General features: G+C 41.9%; 1 protein-coding gene across 1 annotated transcript in view; it reads left to right on the top strand.

Annotated features, from left to right (window-relative positions):
• The window catches only part of LOC117525277 (titin-like), a 363,294-nt gene that overhangs the window by 156,953 nt on the left and 192,436 nt on the right, over positions 1-13,905 (top strand). The window contains 12 exon segments of the mRNA XM_034187118.1: positions 4,619-4,897; positions 6,087-6,356; positions 6,436-6,575; positions 7,977-8,103; positions 8,222-8,488; positions 8,568-8,834; positions 9,723-9,986; positions 10,366-10,505; positions 10,623-10,749; positions 11,052-11,318; positions 11,941-12,207; positions 13,612-13,878. Coding sequence (XP_034043009.1) covers positions 4,619-4,897; positions 6,087-6,356; positions 6,436-6,575; positions 7,977-8,103; positions 8,222-8,488; positions 8,568-8,834; positions 9,723-9,986; positions 10,366-10,505; positions 10,623-10,749; positions 11,052-11,318; positions 11,941-12,207; positions 13,612-13,878 — 2,682 coding nt within the window.

Here is a 13,905-nt window from a genome sequence, read left to right as displayed (position 1 = left end):
TCAGAGCTGCATCTCAGCTTTTTGCAGATGACGCGGTTCCATTGGCTTCATCAGGCAGTGAACACCAAAGTGCACTGAGCAGGTTTGAGGCCCAGTGTGAAACGACTCAGATGAGAATCAGCACCTCCAAATCTCAGACCATGGTGCTTTGATGGAAAAGGGTGGATTGCCTCCTCTGGGTCAGGGGAGAGTTACTGCTCCAAGTGAAAGGGTTTAAGTTTCTCCAAGTCTTGTTCACAAGTAGGGGTAAGTTGGAATGTGAGATTGATAGACAGATTGGGGCGGTGTGTGGTGTTTTGCTGATGCTGTACCAGACCATCGTGGTGAAGAAGGAACTGAGCCAGAAGTTGAGGCTGTGAATTTACTCTCCTATCCTCACATATGGTCATGGGCTTTGGATAATGACCAAAAGAATAAGGTCACGGATACAAGCGGCAGAAATTCAATTCCTCTGTCGGGTATCTGGGCTTAGATTCCTGGACAGGGTGAGAAGCCCGACTATCGGGGAAGAACTCTGAGTACAGCCGCTACTTCTTTGCATGAAAAGGACCCAACGGAATGGTTCAGGCATTTGGTGAGGATGCCCACTGGCTGTCTCCCTAGGGAGGTCTTCCAGGTGCGTCCAACTGGGAGTAGGCCCCGAGAAGACCCAGGGGATTTTTATTTCCCAGCTGGCCTGGGAAAACCTCAGGATCCTCAGAAAAGGTGGGATGAGCTGCTTGTTCTGCTGCCACCGCCATCTGTACCCAGATATATATATATATGTGTATCATGGTAATTTTGAGGGTCTCAATGATGAATATAATTCATCATTCACACACACATATATAGTTATATGAATGAATATTTATTTATATTATATATATATATATATATATACAAGGTCTATTGGAAAAGAAACCGACCTTTTTATTTTTTCAAAAACTATATGGATTTGAATCACGTGTGATTGCGTCAGACAAGCTTGACCCCTCGTGCGCATGCGTGAGTTTTTTCACGCCTGTCGGTTGCGTCATTCGCCTGTGGGCAGGCTTTGAGTGAGCACTGGTCCACCCCCCTCGTCGGAATTCCTTTGTCTGAGAACTTCCTGAGAGACTGGCGCTTTGCTTCATCAAAATTTTTTTTGAAACTGTAAGGCACATCCAAGTGGACACCATTCGAGAAATTCAGACGGTTTTTGGTGAAAATTTTAACGGCTGATGAGAGATTATGGAATGTTACTGTCACTTTAAGGACTGCCCACGGAGCCGGACGGTGCGCCGTGCCCCGAGCCGCCGTCGTCAGCCTGTTTCGAGCTGAAAACTTCCAAATTTAAGCCTCTGTTGACCCAGGACGTCGTGAGAGAACAGAGAAGTTTCAGAAGAGCTCGGGATCAGCAGTTTATCCGGACATTCCACTGTTAAAGGAGATTTTGTAATGAAAGACGTGTGGACGAATTCGCACGTCGGCACCCAGCCGCTCATTGCGCGGCGCCACAGCAAAACACCTCCGTTGGAAGCATTACAGGACAAGTTTGAACATGCCCAGCTATTAATTTCTCGGATACTCACTCGACTGAAAGCCATCGAAAACCGCCTGAATCTATCAACACAGAGGTGTTTTTCTGTGGCGCCATGCCATGAGCAGCTGGGTGCCAACGCACAAATCCGTCCGCACGTCTTTCATTACAAAATCTCCTTTAACAGTGGAATGTCCGGATAAACTGCTGATCCCGAGCTCTTCTGAAACTTCTCTGTTCTCTCACGATGTCCTGGGTCAACAGAGGCTTAAATTTGTAAGTTTTCAGCTTGAAACAGGCTGACGACGGCGGCTCGGGGCGCCGTGCGCTGTCCGGCTCCGTGGGCAGTCCTTAAAGTGACAGTAACACTCAATAATCTCTCATCAGCCGTTAAAATGTTCACCGAAAACTGTCTGAATTTCTCGAATGGTGTCCACTTGGATGTGTCTCACAGTTTCTGAAAAAATTTTGATCAAGCAAAGCGCCAGTCTCTCAGGAAGAAGTCAGACAAAGGAATTCCGACGAGGGGGGTGGACCTGTGCTCACTCAAAGCCTGCCCACATGCGAATGACGCAACTGACAGGCGTGAAAAAAACTCACGCATGCGCACGAGGGTTCAAGCTTGTCTGACGTAATCGCACGTGATTCAAATCCATATAGTTTTTAAAAAAAATAAAAAGGTTGGTTTCTTTTCTAATAGACCTCATATATATATATATATATATATATATATATATATATATATATATATATATATCATGGTAATTTTGAGGGTCTCAATGATGAATATATATTCATCATTCACACACACATATATACACTCAACAAAAATATAAACGCAACACTTTTGGTTTTGCTCCCATTTTGTATGAGATGAACTCAAAGATCTAAAACTTCTTCCACATACATAATATCACCATTTCCCTCAAATACTTTTCACAAACCAGTCTAAATCTGTCATAGTTAGCACTTCTCCTTTGCTGAGATAATCCATCCCACCTCACAGGTGTGCCATATCAAGATGCTGATTAGACACCATGATTAGTGCACAGGTGTGCCTTAGACTGCCCACAATAAAAGGCCACTCTGAAAGATGCAGTTTTGTTTTATTGGGGGGGGATACCAGTCAGTATCTGGTGTGAGCACCATTTGCCTCATGCAGTGCAACACATCTCCTTCACATAGAGTTGATCAGGTTGTCAGTTGTGGCCTGTGGAATGTTGGTCCACTCCTCTTCAATGGCTGTGCGAAGTTGCTGGATATTGGCAGGAACTGGTACACGCTGTTGTATACGCCGGTCCAGAGCATCCCAAACATGCTCAATGGGTGACATGTCCGGTGAGTATACCGGACATGCAAGAACTGGGACATTTTCAGCTTCCAAGAATTGTGTACAGATCCTTGCAACATGGGGCCGTGCATTATCCTGCTGCAACATGAGGTGATGTTCTTGGATGTATGGCACAACAATGGGCCTCAGGATCTCGTCACGGTATCTCTGTGCATTCAAAATGCCATCAATAAAATGTACCTCTGTTCTTCGTCCATAACAGACACCTGCCCATACCATAACCCCACCACCACCATGGGCCACTTGATCCACAACATTGACATCAGAAAATTGCTCACCCACACGACGCCACACACGCTGTCTGCCATCTGCCCTGAACAGTGTGAACCAGGATTCATCCGTGAAGAGAACACCTCTCCAACGTGCCAAACGCCAGCGAATGTGAGCATTTGCCAACTCTAGTTGGTTACGACAACGAACTGGAGTCAGGTCGAGACCCCGATGAGGACGACGAGCATGCAGATGAGCTTCCCTGAGATGGTTTCTGACAGTTTGTGCAGAAATTCTTTGGTTATGCAAACCGATTGTTTCAGCAGCTGAACATGCTGGATGTGGAGGTCCTGGGCTGGTGTGGTTACACGTGGTCTGCGGTTGTGAGGCTGGTTGGATGTACTGCCAAATTCTCTGAAACGCCTTTGGAGACGGCTTATGGTAGAGAAATGAACATTCAATACACGAGCAACAGCTTTGGTTGACATTCCTGCTGTCAGCATGCCAATTGCATGCTCCCTCAAATCTTGCGACATCTGTGGCATTGTGCTGTGTGATAAAACTGCACCTTTCAGAGTGGCCTTTTATTGTGGGCAGTCTAAGGCACACCTGTGCACTAATCATGGTGTCTAATCAGCATCTTGATATGGCACACCTGTGAGATGGGATGGATTATCTCAGCAAAGGAGAAGTGCTCACTATCACAGATTTAGACTGGTTTGTGAACAATATTTAAGGGAAATGGTGATATTGTGTATGTGGAAAAAGTTTTAGATCTTTGAGTTCATCTCATACAAAATGGGAGCAAAACCAAAAGTGTTGCGTTTATATTTTTGTTGAGTGTAGTTATATGAATGCACTGTAAAAAAAAATATAGTTGAGAATACTTCATTTTGCAGGCAACAGTCTGCACTAAGACTTTTATGTTGTGCCGATGATGAAATATATGTTATAGTATATAGTTCATCATCGGCACAACATAAAAGTCTTAGTGCAGACTGTTGCCTGCAAATTTGAAGTATTCTCAACTATTTTTTTTACAGTGTGAGTGAATATTCATTCACACATTCATATATATATATATATATATATATATATATATATATATATATATATATATATATATATATATATATATATATATATATATATATAAATGTGGTTGAGAGTTATATTACAGATACCTGCAAGTAAATACCTGTTAATCATATTATAAAACAAGAAGTTGTGGTGGGGTATACATATTGGTGCCTGTCATGGTGTGTGCTGATGAGGGATAAATGAAAAAAACATTTGACTCTCACGTTCAGTTTGGCAGTGATTCAGATAACATATAAAGCTGAGATGGACCTGTGTCAGAAGACAAATAGACACGTTTTCTGTCGGTGTCTTGGGCAGAGAAAAGCAAAACGTGAGTTTTTTTCAGGAAGGCTAACGGGATCTGAAGTAATACTTTTGAGTACCAAATAAAATGAGCGTCATATAGAGAGTGAAGTCACATTCTTTTGGAAAGGTTCAGGCTCTGTCACATATGAGAGGTTTGTTTAATTTTCCTGCAGAGCTGCCTGTCAAATGGGTTAGTGAACTGGAACCAGAGACAACGTGCATAAAGACACAGCCAATGTACCTGACCTGTGAGCTCAACAAAGAGCGAGACGTGATCTGGAAACATAAAGGTGAACTTTTGAAGACCAAAGCTGGAAAGGTGACCATTAACATAATTGGGTTGCAACACGCCATAACAATCCAGAACTCCACTGAAGAGGATGCTGGTGCCTACACATGTGAGGTGTCCGGCCAGGAGGATGTCAAGACCACAACCAATGTCAAAGTGATTGGTAAGAAGCTGGCTACTTTAGACTAGCATGCTGTTAAAGTGATAAACGTGATTAAAGTTAAAATTTCACCTCATATAGACTGGACGGTTGTTTTGTGTTGATGGGTATGTGTAACTGGAATACCCCAGAGTAGACCAAGGACACACCAGAGGGATTATATACCCTACCTGGTTTGGAAATGACTCTCCACAGAATGAGCTTGAAGATGTTGTTGGGGAAAAAAAAACCTTTGGAGGACATTTCAAATATGCTGGTATCTTCCCAGTATAGTGTTGAAAGTGGATACATGAGAGTTACTTGTTTTCTTTTTGTACCATAAAATCTTATAGAAATAATGAATGTTTATGAGTTCCATGGTACGAATATTTAATGAGGTGAAAGCTGGAACATACCATTCAATGAGGCTTTGCCTTGTTGAATGGTATGTTTCAGCTTTCACCAAATTAAATATCCGATCCATTGAATGAATGTAAAAACATTCCTTATTTGTTTTAGATAATGCCTAAAATAGATCCTTGTCTTTTGCTATTTTATTAATTTATAAACAACAGAAAAGGGACTTACTTACATTTTGGTGTTCCACTCTGCTTAACAGTCCAACATGAACTTTAAATAGGAGTCCAAAATTGCAGCGATGTAGTCCTTGATAATGTGCACTGACTTCATGTACCCCCCTCCCCCCCAAATAAAGACTTTGTGTAGTTCCTCAGTCCAGTGAAAAATCACATCAGCGTTTCATCCTAACAGCTTTTCATGCATCAAGACGGCTTACAGCGGAGTGGATTTATTTGGGTTTTTTTTTGTGTTAGAAGAATTGGCAGCATCAGTTATCTCCTTCAAATCGTCAAAACAAACTCTGCATGTTTAGCTAAACTCTGTCCCCACTAGTGGGCAGGGTTCAAAGCGTGAAATGGTACAAAACATATGGAACCAAATTGCATGCTAAATGCAACACAAATTGGACGAATAATGCATGTCACATGACATACAAAGCACCAATCAAATGACAAAGACCCACTCAGCCGTTATATAAAACTGAATGAAACTATGACCAAATTGTCACTGTATATGATGTGTCAGGTGATTGTCTCAAGACGTGTTGATAGATCAAATAGTTTTTGGACAGGACAGCAGTGGTGCTAGTGAACACTGGTGAGGCCTAAAAGTGGTTTGAACTGTTGCCCCACAGAGGTCATCAAAGACTGGATTGTGAAGCCACTCAGGGATCAGCACGTGAAGCCAAAAGCCAAAGCCACATTCAAATGTGAGCTGTTCAAGGACACTCCCAACTGGAAGTGGCTGAAGGGCGACACGCAGCTCACGCCTTCAGACAAGGTGGAGATCAACAAAGATGGAAGCATCATGACACTTTGCATTAACAACTGCCAGCCTGACGACGTGGCCGAATATTCGTTTGCAGTGGAAGACCGTCTGTACACAGCCAAACTGACACTCGGAGGTTGTTATACAAATATGAACAGGTGGCTTATGTCTTTATTTCTGCATTTATTGTTTACACACTATTTGTTCATGTTCAGAGCGTGAAGCTGAGATTCTGAAGCCTCTGAAAAGTTTGGAGGTAGTTGAGAAGGAGGAGGCCAATTTTGACACTGAAATATCTGAGGATGATGTTGTTGGTGAATGGAAACTGAAGGGGCAGGTCCTGGCCAGGTCTCCGGTAAGAAGTTTCAAACTAAATGTTAAACTGATGCGTTTAGATGTGTTTATCATGAGATCATCACCATGGACAGCTCATACTGTTCAAAGACATTTAACATGAGATCAGAACCATGGACAGCTCACACGGTTTAAGGCACATTTAATGTGATTAGTACCATAGACAGCTCATACTGTTTAGACTTATTTAACATGAGATCAGCACCATGGACAGCTCACACGGTTTAAGGCACATTTAATGTGAATAGCACCACAGACAGCTCATACTGTTCAGACACATTTAACGTGAGACCAGCACTATGGACAGCTCATACTGTTCAAACATATTTAACATGAGATCAGCACCATGGACAGCTCATACTGTTTAGACTTATTTAACATGAGATTGGCACTATGGACAGCTCATACTGTTCAGACATATTTAACATGAGATCAGCACCATAGACAGCTCATACTGTTTAGACTCATTTAACATGAGATCAGCACCATGGACAGCTCATACTGTTCAAAGACATTTAACATGAGATCAGCACCATGGACAGCTCATACTGTTCAGACATATTTAACGTGAGATCAGCACCATGGACAGCTCATACTTTTCAGACATATTTAACGTGAGATCAGCACCATGGACAGCTCATACTGTTTAGACTCATTTAACATGAGATCAGCACCACGGACAGCTTATACTGACACATTTAACGTGATGTGGCAGTGCAAACCACAAACACAGCTGGTTCCAAGCCTTTGAGAGAGGAAAACATACTTTATTAAGAATTCTACTGCCCACACAAATGAAAAGAATAAAATCTGTAGGTAGATCCTTGCCACAGCTTTGTATCCCTGGCCGCTGGGCGAATAGACTCAGCCAGGTTTCTGAGCTGAAGCTGAGCTGTGTCTTCCACGCACCGCAAATGAGTTTTAAGCCTTCGGTAACGGCAAATTTCCACCCAGCTGTTGGGTTCATCTGTGCCACCGAGCACAGATTTTCCGAATGATGAACTGAAAAATCATCCGCTTCAACATCCCGAGGCTGTGAAATGCTTTAACAGCAGCTCAGAGCACAGCTGAGGAGGACACCCGAACAGAGATTTACTTTCTCTCCGCTAAAGGAGGGAAAAAAACACCAAAATCCTTCAGTGTTTACCCAGAGTTACTTGTGTGAGCGCCGCCGATTATTAGTTGTAAGAGCTCCTTATTTTCATTCATACGCATCAGTTGTTAGTTTATAGCACAGTGTATCTTAACAGCTGTATTTTATCAGTGAATTTTCTTTTCCTTTAACATTTTCTTTTTTCTTTTAGGGTTTAATAAAAATGTTGTGGTATTGGTTAAATTAGTGTTTAGATTCTGTGGAACTTGAACAGTTATTTATTTATTTATTTACTTATTTGTCTTTTAGACATGCGACATTAAATCTGAGGGTGGAAAACGTTTCCTCACATTAAAAAGTGTTCAGCTGGATCAGGCTGGCGAGGTGTCGTATCAGGCTCTGAACGCCGTCACCAACGCCATGTTGACAGTCAAAGGTAACTCTGTTCCTGCGTGTCAGTCATGTCTGTGTTTGTCATTTACGGGAACAGCGGCACTAAAATAGTCATCAGGTAAGAAAAAGTGTTTTAACTGCTGATTATTCACATCTCCCAGAAATCGAAATGGGTTTTGTCGTCCCACTGAAGGATGTTTCTGTGCCAGAAAAGAAACAGGCTAAGTTTGAATGCACCGTCACAAAAGATGTGGCTAAGGTCATATGGTACAGGGGGTCTGACATCATCACCCCAAGCCCAAAATACGAAATGATTGATGATGAAAAGAAACACATGCTGGTCATAAACAGCTGTGAGTTTGATGATGAGGCTCAGTATACAATCGAAGTGCTGGGCCACAAATCTACCGCCCAGCTGACGGTGGAAGGTAAGTGCCCCCCCATGATTCCTGTGTGGCTCTTTGTTCCTCGATGGTGGCCTGAGTGCACTGACTTCATGTATTCCAGGCATTCGGCTCAAATTCATACAGCCACTTGAGGACCAAACCGTTAAAGAAGGTAACACGGTACATTTTGACCTTGAGCTGAGTCATGAAAATGTGCCAGTGGTCTGGTACCGAAATGAAGTCAAACTACATGTGAGCAGAATGGTGCTCACGCATGTGGAAGGAAAGAAACACACTCTAGAAATCAGGGAGGTGACTCTAGATGACACCAGCCAGATTAAAGCAGAGGCCAAAGGGATGTACTCCACAGCGAAACTCACAGTCATAGGTAACGATTTCCTCCTTTATCTTTTCTCCAGTCATCTCCATTTGTCAGTCATCATCATCATCTCCATCTGTCAACCATCTGATAATCTTGTTACCACTAACAGTTTCATATCACGTTTCTTCAGTGTCTATAAAAACTACTCACCTTCTTTGGTTTTACATGTTTTTAGTATTTTATGCTATCAACATTTTTTAAATTCTTACTTTTTGTTTTTACACACAAAAAGCATCATTTCTACTGTTTCAGCTTCAAATGGAAACATATAACAATATTGAATCTTGCCTGTCATTAACTCAGTTTAATTTGATGTTTCATTTGTAAATTGCTCCAAGAACAGACTGGCTTAATTTATAACAATCATTTTGCCTTTAAGTTATCGAGAACATGTTATCTGGGGATCAGCAAAACTTACTAGATTAGGCTAGTGGCTTCAATGCCATTTTCCTTATTCTGCCCATTTTGCCTACACATATATTTCATTAGAGAATATTAGTTTTAGTACTCATAGTTAGGCTTCTACCAATTCTCAGCACAGACTGTCAACATTGGTGGACCCCTACTCATAATCTTTCAACAAACAGATGCTAAAACCACAATACTGTGATGTGATAAAGCTTCAAAAACACACATTTTGAAATGGGTGTCTAAAAAAAGTCTGAGAAGGAAGCGTGTTCTTAATACTTAGACAAAGCTGTTCAAATAGTCAAACTCTGGTGAGCCCGATGTCATGAGCTCGGGGAGATAATCTACTCTGACCATTGAGTGTCTGTGAGGAGCGGTTGGGTTTTTGCTGGATGTCTTTAGAACAACACCAGTGTTATTATTTTGTTCTTTTTGTGTTTTATTTTGTGTAAATTCTGAGCATTTTGGGGTTTTGCTCCATTGTAGAGGGAGACGCCGTCTTCATCGTGAAGCTCCAGGATTACACTGCCACAGAGAAGGAAGAAGTCACTCTGAACTGTGAACTGAGCAAAGACGTGCCAGTGCTTTGGTACCACAATGAGAAGGAGCTCATCGCCTCCAAGATGGTGGTGATGAAGTCAGAGGTTACGCGCAGAACACTGGTCCTGAAGAAAGTGGAGCAGAAAGATCAGGGTCAATATGCCTGCGACTGTGGAACAGACAAGACCACAGCCACCCTCAATGTGGAAGGTACCCGCTGCAAAATGATCTGCAGAGACTTAAAAACACAAAGCTAAATACGGGTCAATGTGCAAATCAGCAATTTTTTTTTGAGTGGGGGGGATTAATCCATAAAATGTTACTATTAGTACACTATGACATCATAAAGACAGATTATTAAATTACTTTGGTCTGAACAACAGCCCAAAGATTTATGGTTGCAACTAATTTATCAGCAAATCCAGTTTAACTTACGTTTTCATTGGTTTAGACAAGTATAAAACACTAACTTTATATATAAAGTTAGTGTTCATGTTAGTGTAAATCCTGTTTTCTGTTACGAATGCAGAGACTAAATTCAGAATCCTTCTTGTTTTTGTTTCGATCTTCTGTTGTTTGAACAATTCAGCTCGTGACATTAAGGTGATTCGACCAATTTACGGTGTGGAGCTGTTTGACGGAGAGACGGCTCGTTTCGAGGTGGAGATCTCAGAGGACGATGTCCACGGCCAGTGGAAGCTGAACGGAGAGATCCTGAGTCCGTCTCCTGTGAGTGGCTTTTATACATTTCAACAATATCCACAAACTAAAACAGGACCCACGACCAGGACTTTAAGTCCTGCTGCTGTTAAGTGAATGGCTGTGAACGTGCTTTCTGTCCAACAGGATGTCGACATCATCGAGGAGGGAGGAAAACACACACTCATCCTCTACAACTGCAAAGTCCCCATGACTGGCGAGGTGGCGTATAGTGCTGCCAATGCTAAGTGTTCTGCTAACCTGAAGGTCAAAGGTAAACACATCATCTGAAAACAGGACCACGTCTGCTTATGAAGATTTTAGAGAACAAAAGCCGTTATTGTCAGAAGAGGAGGAGGAGTTAAACTCTGATCCTGTTTATTCATCATGTCACCTCCTGGTGGAGAAACATAGATCAATAAAAAATAACTACGTCAGTATTTCACATGGATAAGTTCTTTATCCTGGCCAGCTGCTGATATGGACAGCCAGCTTCTCTCCCAAAACACAGTTAGGGTTAGGCTGGAACCTCCTTCATATTTGAGAATTTTCAAGCATTTACGTCTTTCCTCTCAGAACTTCCGCTGAACTTCTTGACACCACTTAGTGATGTCCATGTGTATGAGAAGGATGAAGCCAGATTTGAGCTGGAGGTGTCGAGGTTGCCCAAGAGCTTCCGCTGGCTGAAGGGTTCACAGGAACTGCAGAGTGATGATAAGTACGAGCTGATCCAGGAGGGGAACATGTTTGTACTCCTGATCCGGTCTGCTGCCTATGAAGATGAAGCCAAGTACATGTTTGAGGCTGAGGATAAGAGAACGACCGGCAAACTCATCATCCAAGGTGAGGTCCTATTCCAGAGTCACTCAACAGGAACCACAAAAACCAAACCCTTAAACCAGAGTTACAAAGTTAACTGTCCAGGGACAGTTAACTTTGGGCCTTCCCTGCAGGGTGGATCAGTGGAGCTATGTGACTGGGTGAAAAAGTGTTTCCGTTTGACATTTGGCATTGATGTTCATTGACTGCGCGTGTTGTTATCTGAAAGGTCTGTCTAAAAGTAAGACTGTGTTTTGTCTGTGTAGCGTGTTAAGCAAAGAACAGTATGCGTCATGGCCTTCCAGAGGAGATATGAAGTTAGACCAAGAGCACGGCCGTGAGACATACTGTTCAACACGTGCTTAACAGCATGACAGCTGGACAAACTGTGTAATGACACCCTTTTCAACAGACTCGGTGTTATTCTGTGTGGATTATTCAGTTAAAGTTTTCATATCGTCAAAAACAATGATATATTATTGAAAGACTCATATCGGCCGATATTATCAGCCAACCAATATATCAGTCAGGTTCTCACGGGAAACTCGCCATCATCTGTAAAGACACCTAACTCTTAGAGGAACGGAATCCAGATGGTTGTGGCATTTCTGATTTGTGACTGTCTCCTTGTTTTGTTCTTGGGCAGGTATCCGCCTTGAGTTTGTCAAACCTATCAAAGACGTGACCGTGAAGGAGCGTGAAACTGCAGAGTTCAGCTGTGAACTCTCCCATGAGAACATCCCAGTGGTCTGGTACAAAAACGATGTCCGCCTGCACCCCAGCAAGGTGGTCCACATGTCATCTCATGAGAAGAGCCACACACTGGCCTTCAAGGAGGTCACCATCGATGACACCTCAATGATCAAATTGGAAGCCATGGACAAGACAGTCACAGCAATGCTCACTGTTATTGGTCAGTATCTTCAGTCAGCCTCTGAGTTTGTGTCAGATTTCATTCTTTATTTTTTTCATTCTTGTTTGTGCATGCTCCTCACATGGAATAGTTCAAACCTCAAACTGATTAAAGTTAGAGGTAAATTATTAAATAGTTTCAAGTTTACATTGTATCAACAATAAGCTATTGTTTGAAGAAACATCCAAAACAAAACACGCCGGAGCTCCATTTTTTCCAAAATGTCTAAAGAATATGAGAATTTGAACCTCCAACATTTGAAGTCTTTCCCAAAAGTATTACAGTTTTTAAAATAGAAATAATTAATGATTTATAACCAGTTGTAAAAGTTAGAAGCAGCTTTAGAAACGATAAAACCTGCAATTTCACATTTTACACTTTCATTGAATGATAATTAATCATTTGTTTACATAGTATTTTCCAAGCAACTATTACTAAGTACGACACAACATAAAAACAACAAAAATTAATTTCAAATGAGAAAAAAGGGTTTTCCATAATGGTCATCAAAGGCAGAATAAAACTATTATAAAAGAACAGAATTAATTCATTGTCAATAATTTGATAATAGGTCAATCACAACAATAAAATAATCCAGTAAGGCTGAACATTACAGGATATAAGTATATAAAAACAACACAGTTTAAGTCTTGTTTTAAAAGACTCAACAGAATTTCATCCAGGCAGATTGGTCAAGAGAACCAGAAGCCAGTACGAGAAAGGCCTCTGGCCTGCTGACTTCTTTTTCACAGTGATCTAGCACTTTGAGAAAGTAAAGCACAGCAGGTTCCTGTGACTTTACAAAGGGGGCTGTACCATTCTGTGTTTGTTAGGAACGGGTTCCAAAATCCAGTATTAAATGGGCCCGGGGCTAAAATATTAAAGACCACAGTATCAGTAAGCTCCACCCCTTAACGTACTGCTTTCTGTACTGGAAAATTAAAGAAATTAATTTAAATGTAGAAGAGAGCTCTCTGTCTGTCTCTCACTGGAGCGTGTGTGCAATTACACCACTGAGGGAGCTCCTCTCTCTCTCTCTCTCTCTCTCTCTCTCTCTCTCTCTCTCTCTCTCTCTCTCTCTCTCTCTCTCTCTCTCTGCGTCTCGTCTCAGGCTGCTCTCTCTGACAGGCCAAAACACAGCACCAGCAGTGGCAGAGAGAATTAAATACTCAAATGTCTGGTGATTGTTTATGTTGAAGTGTTTCTAGAAAAGAAAGCAATGATAATCTGTTTTTAATTTTCTTTTTTCTCTAAAAAGTACTGATAAGAATGCCGTTAAAGTGTCAGACTGATAAGCAGTATCACTAAGAGTGGCAATACTGTTAAAATCTTGACATTAGGGGTGATTACTGATGCTTTCTGACGTAAAGTTGTGAGTAGTGATCACGGGCTTTTGATGTGCAGAGGGCGACGTGTATTTCACCACCAAGCTACAGAACTACACGGCTGTGGAGAAGGATGAGGTCAAACTGATCTGCGAGCTGAGCAAAGCCGTCGCTGGCGTTAAATGGTTCAAGGATGGAACGGAGATCACGCCTTCCAAGAACATCGCCATCGGAACTGATGGCAAGAAACGCATCCTGACGATCAGGAAAGCGGAGAAGAGTAACATTGGAGAGTACACCTGTGACTGCGGGTCTGACAAAACAACAGCAAACCTCAATATAGAAGGTAAAACTTCCGGAATCTGTCAAAAAC

The sequence above is a fragment of the Thalassophryne amazonica genome, chromosome 14, assembly GCF_902500255.1.
Source record: "Thalassophryne amazonica chromosome 14, fThaAma1.1, whole genome shotgun sequence".
NCBI classification, from domain to species: domain Eukaryota; kingdom Metazoa; phylum Chordata; class Actinopteri; order Batrachoidiformes; family Batrachoididae; genus Thalassophryne; species Thalassophryne amazonica.
The sequence above is the reverse complement of the archived record's forward strand: the minus strand, read 5'-3'. Positions and strand labels throughout refer to the sequence as shown.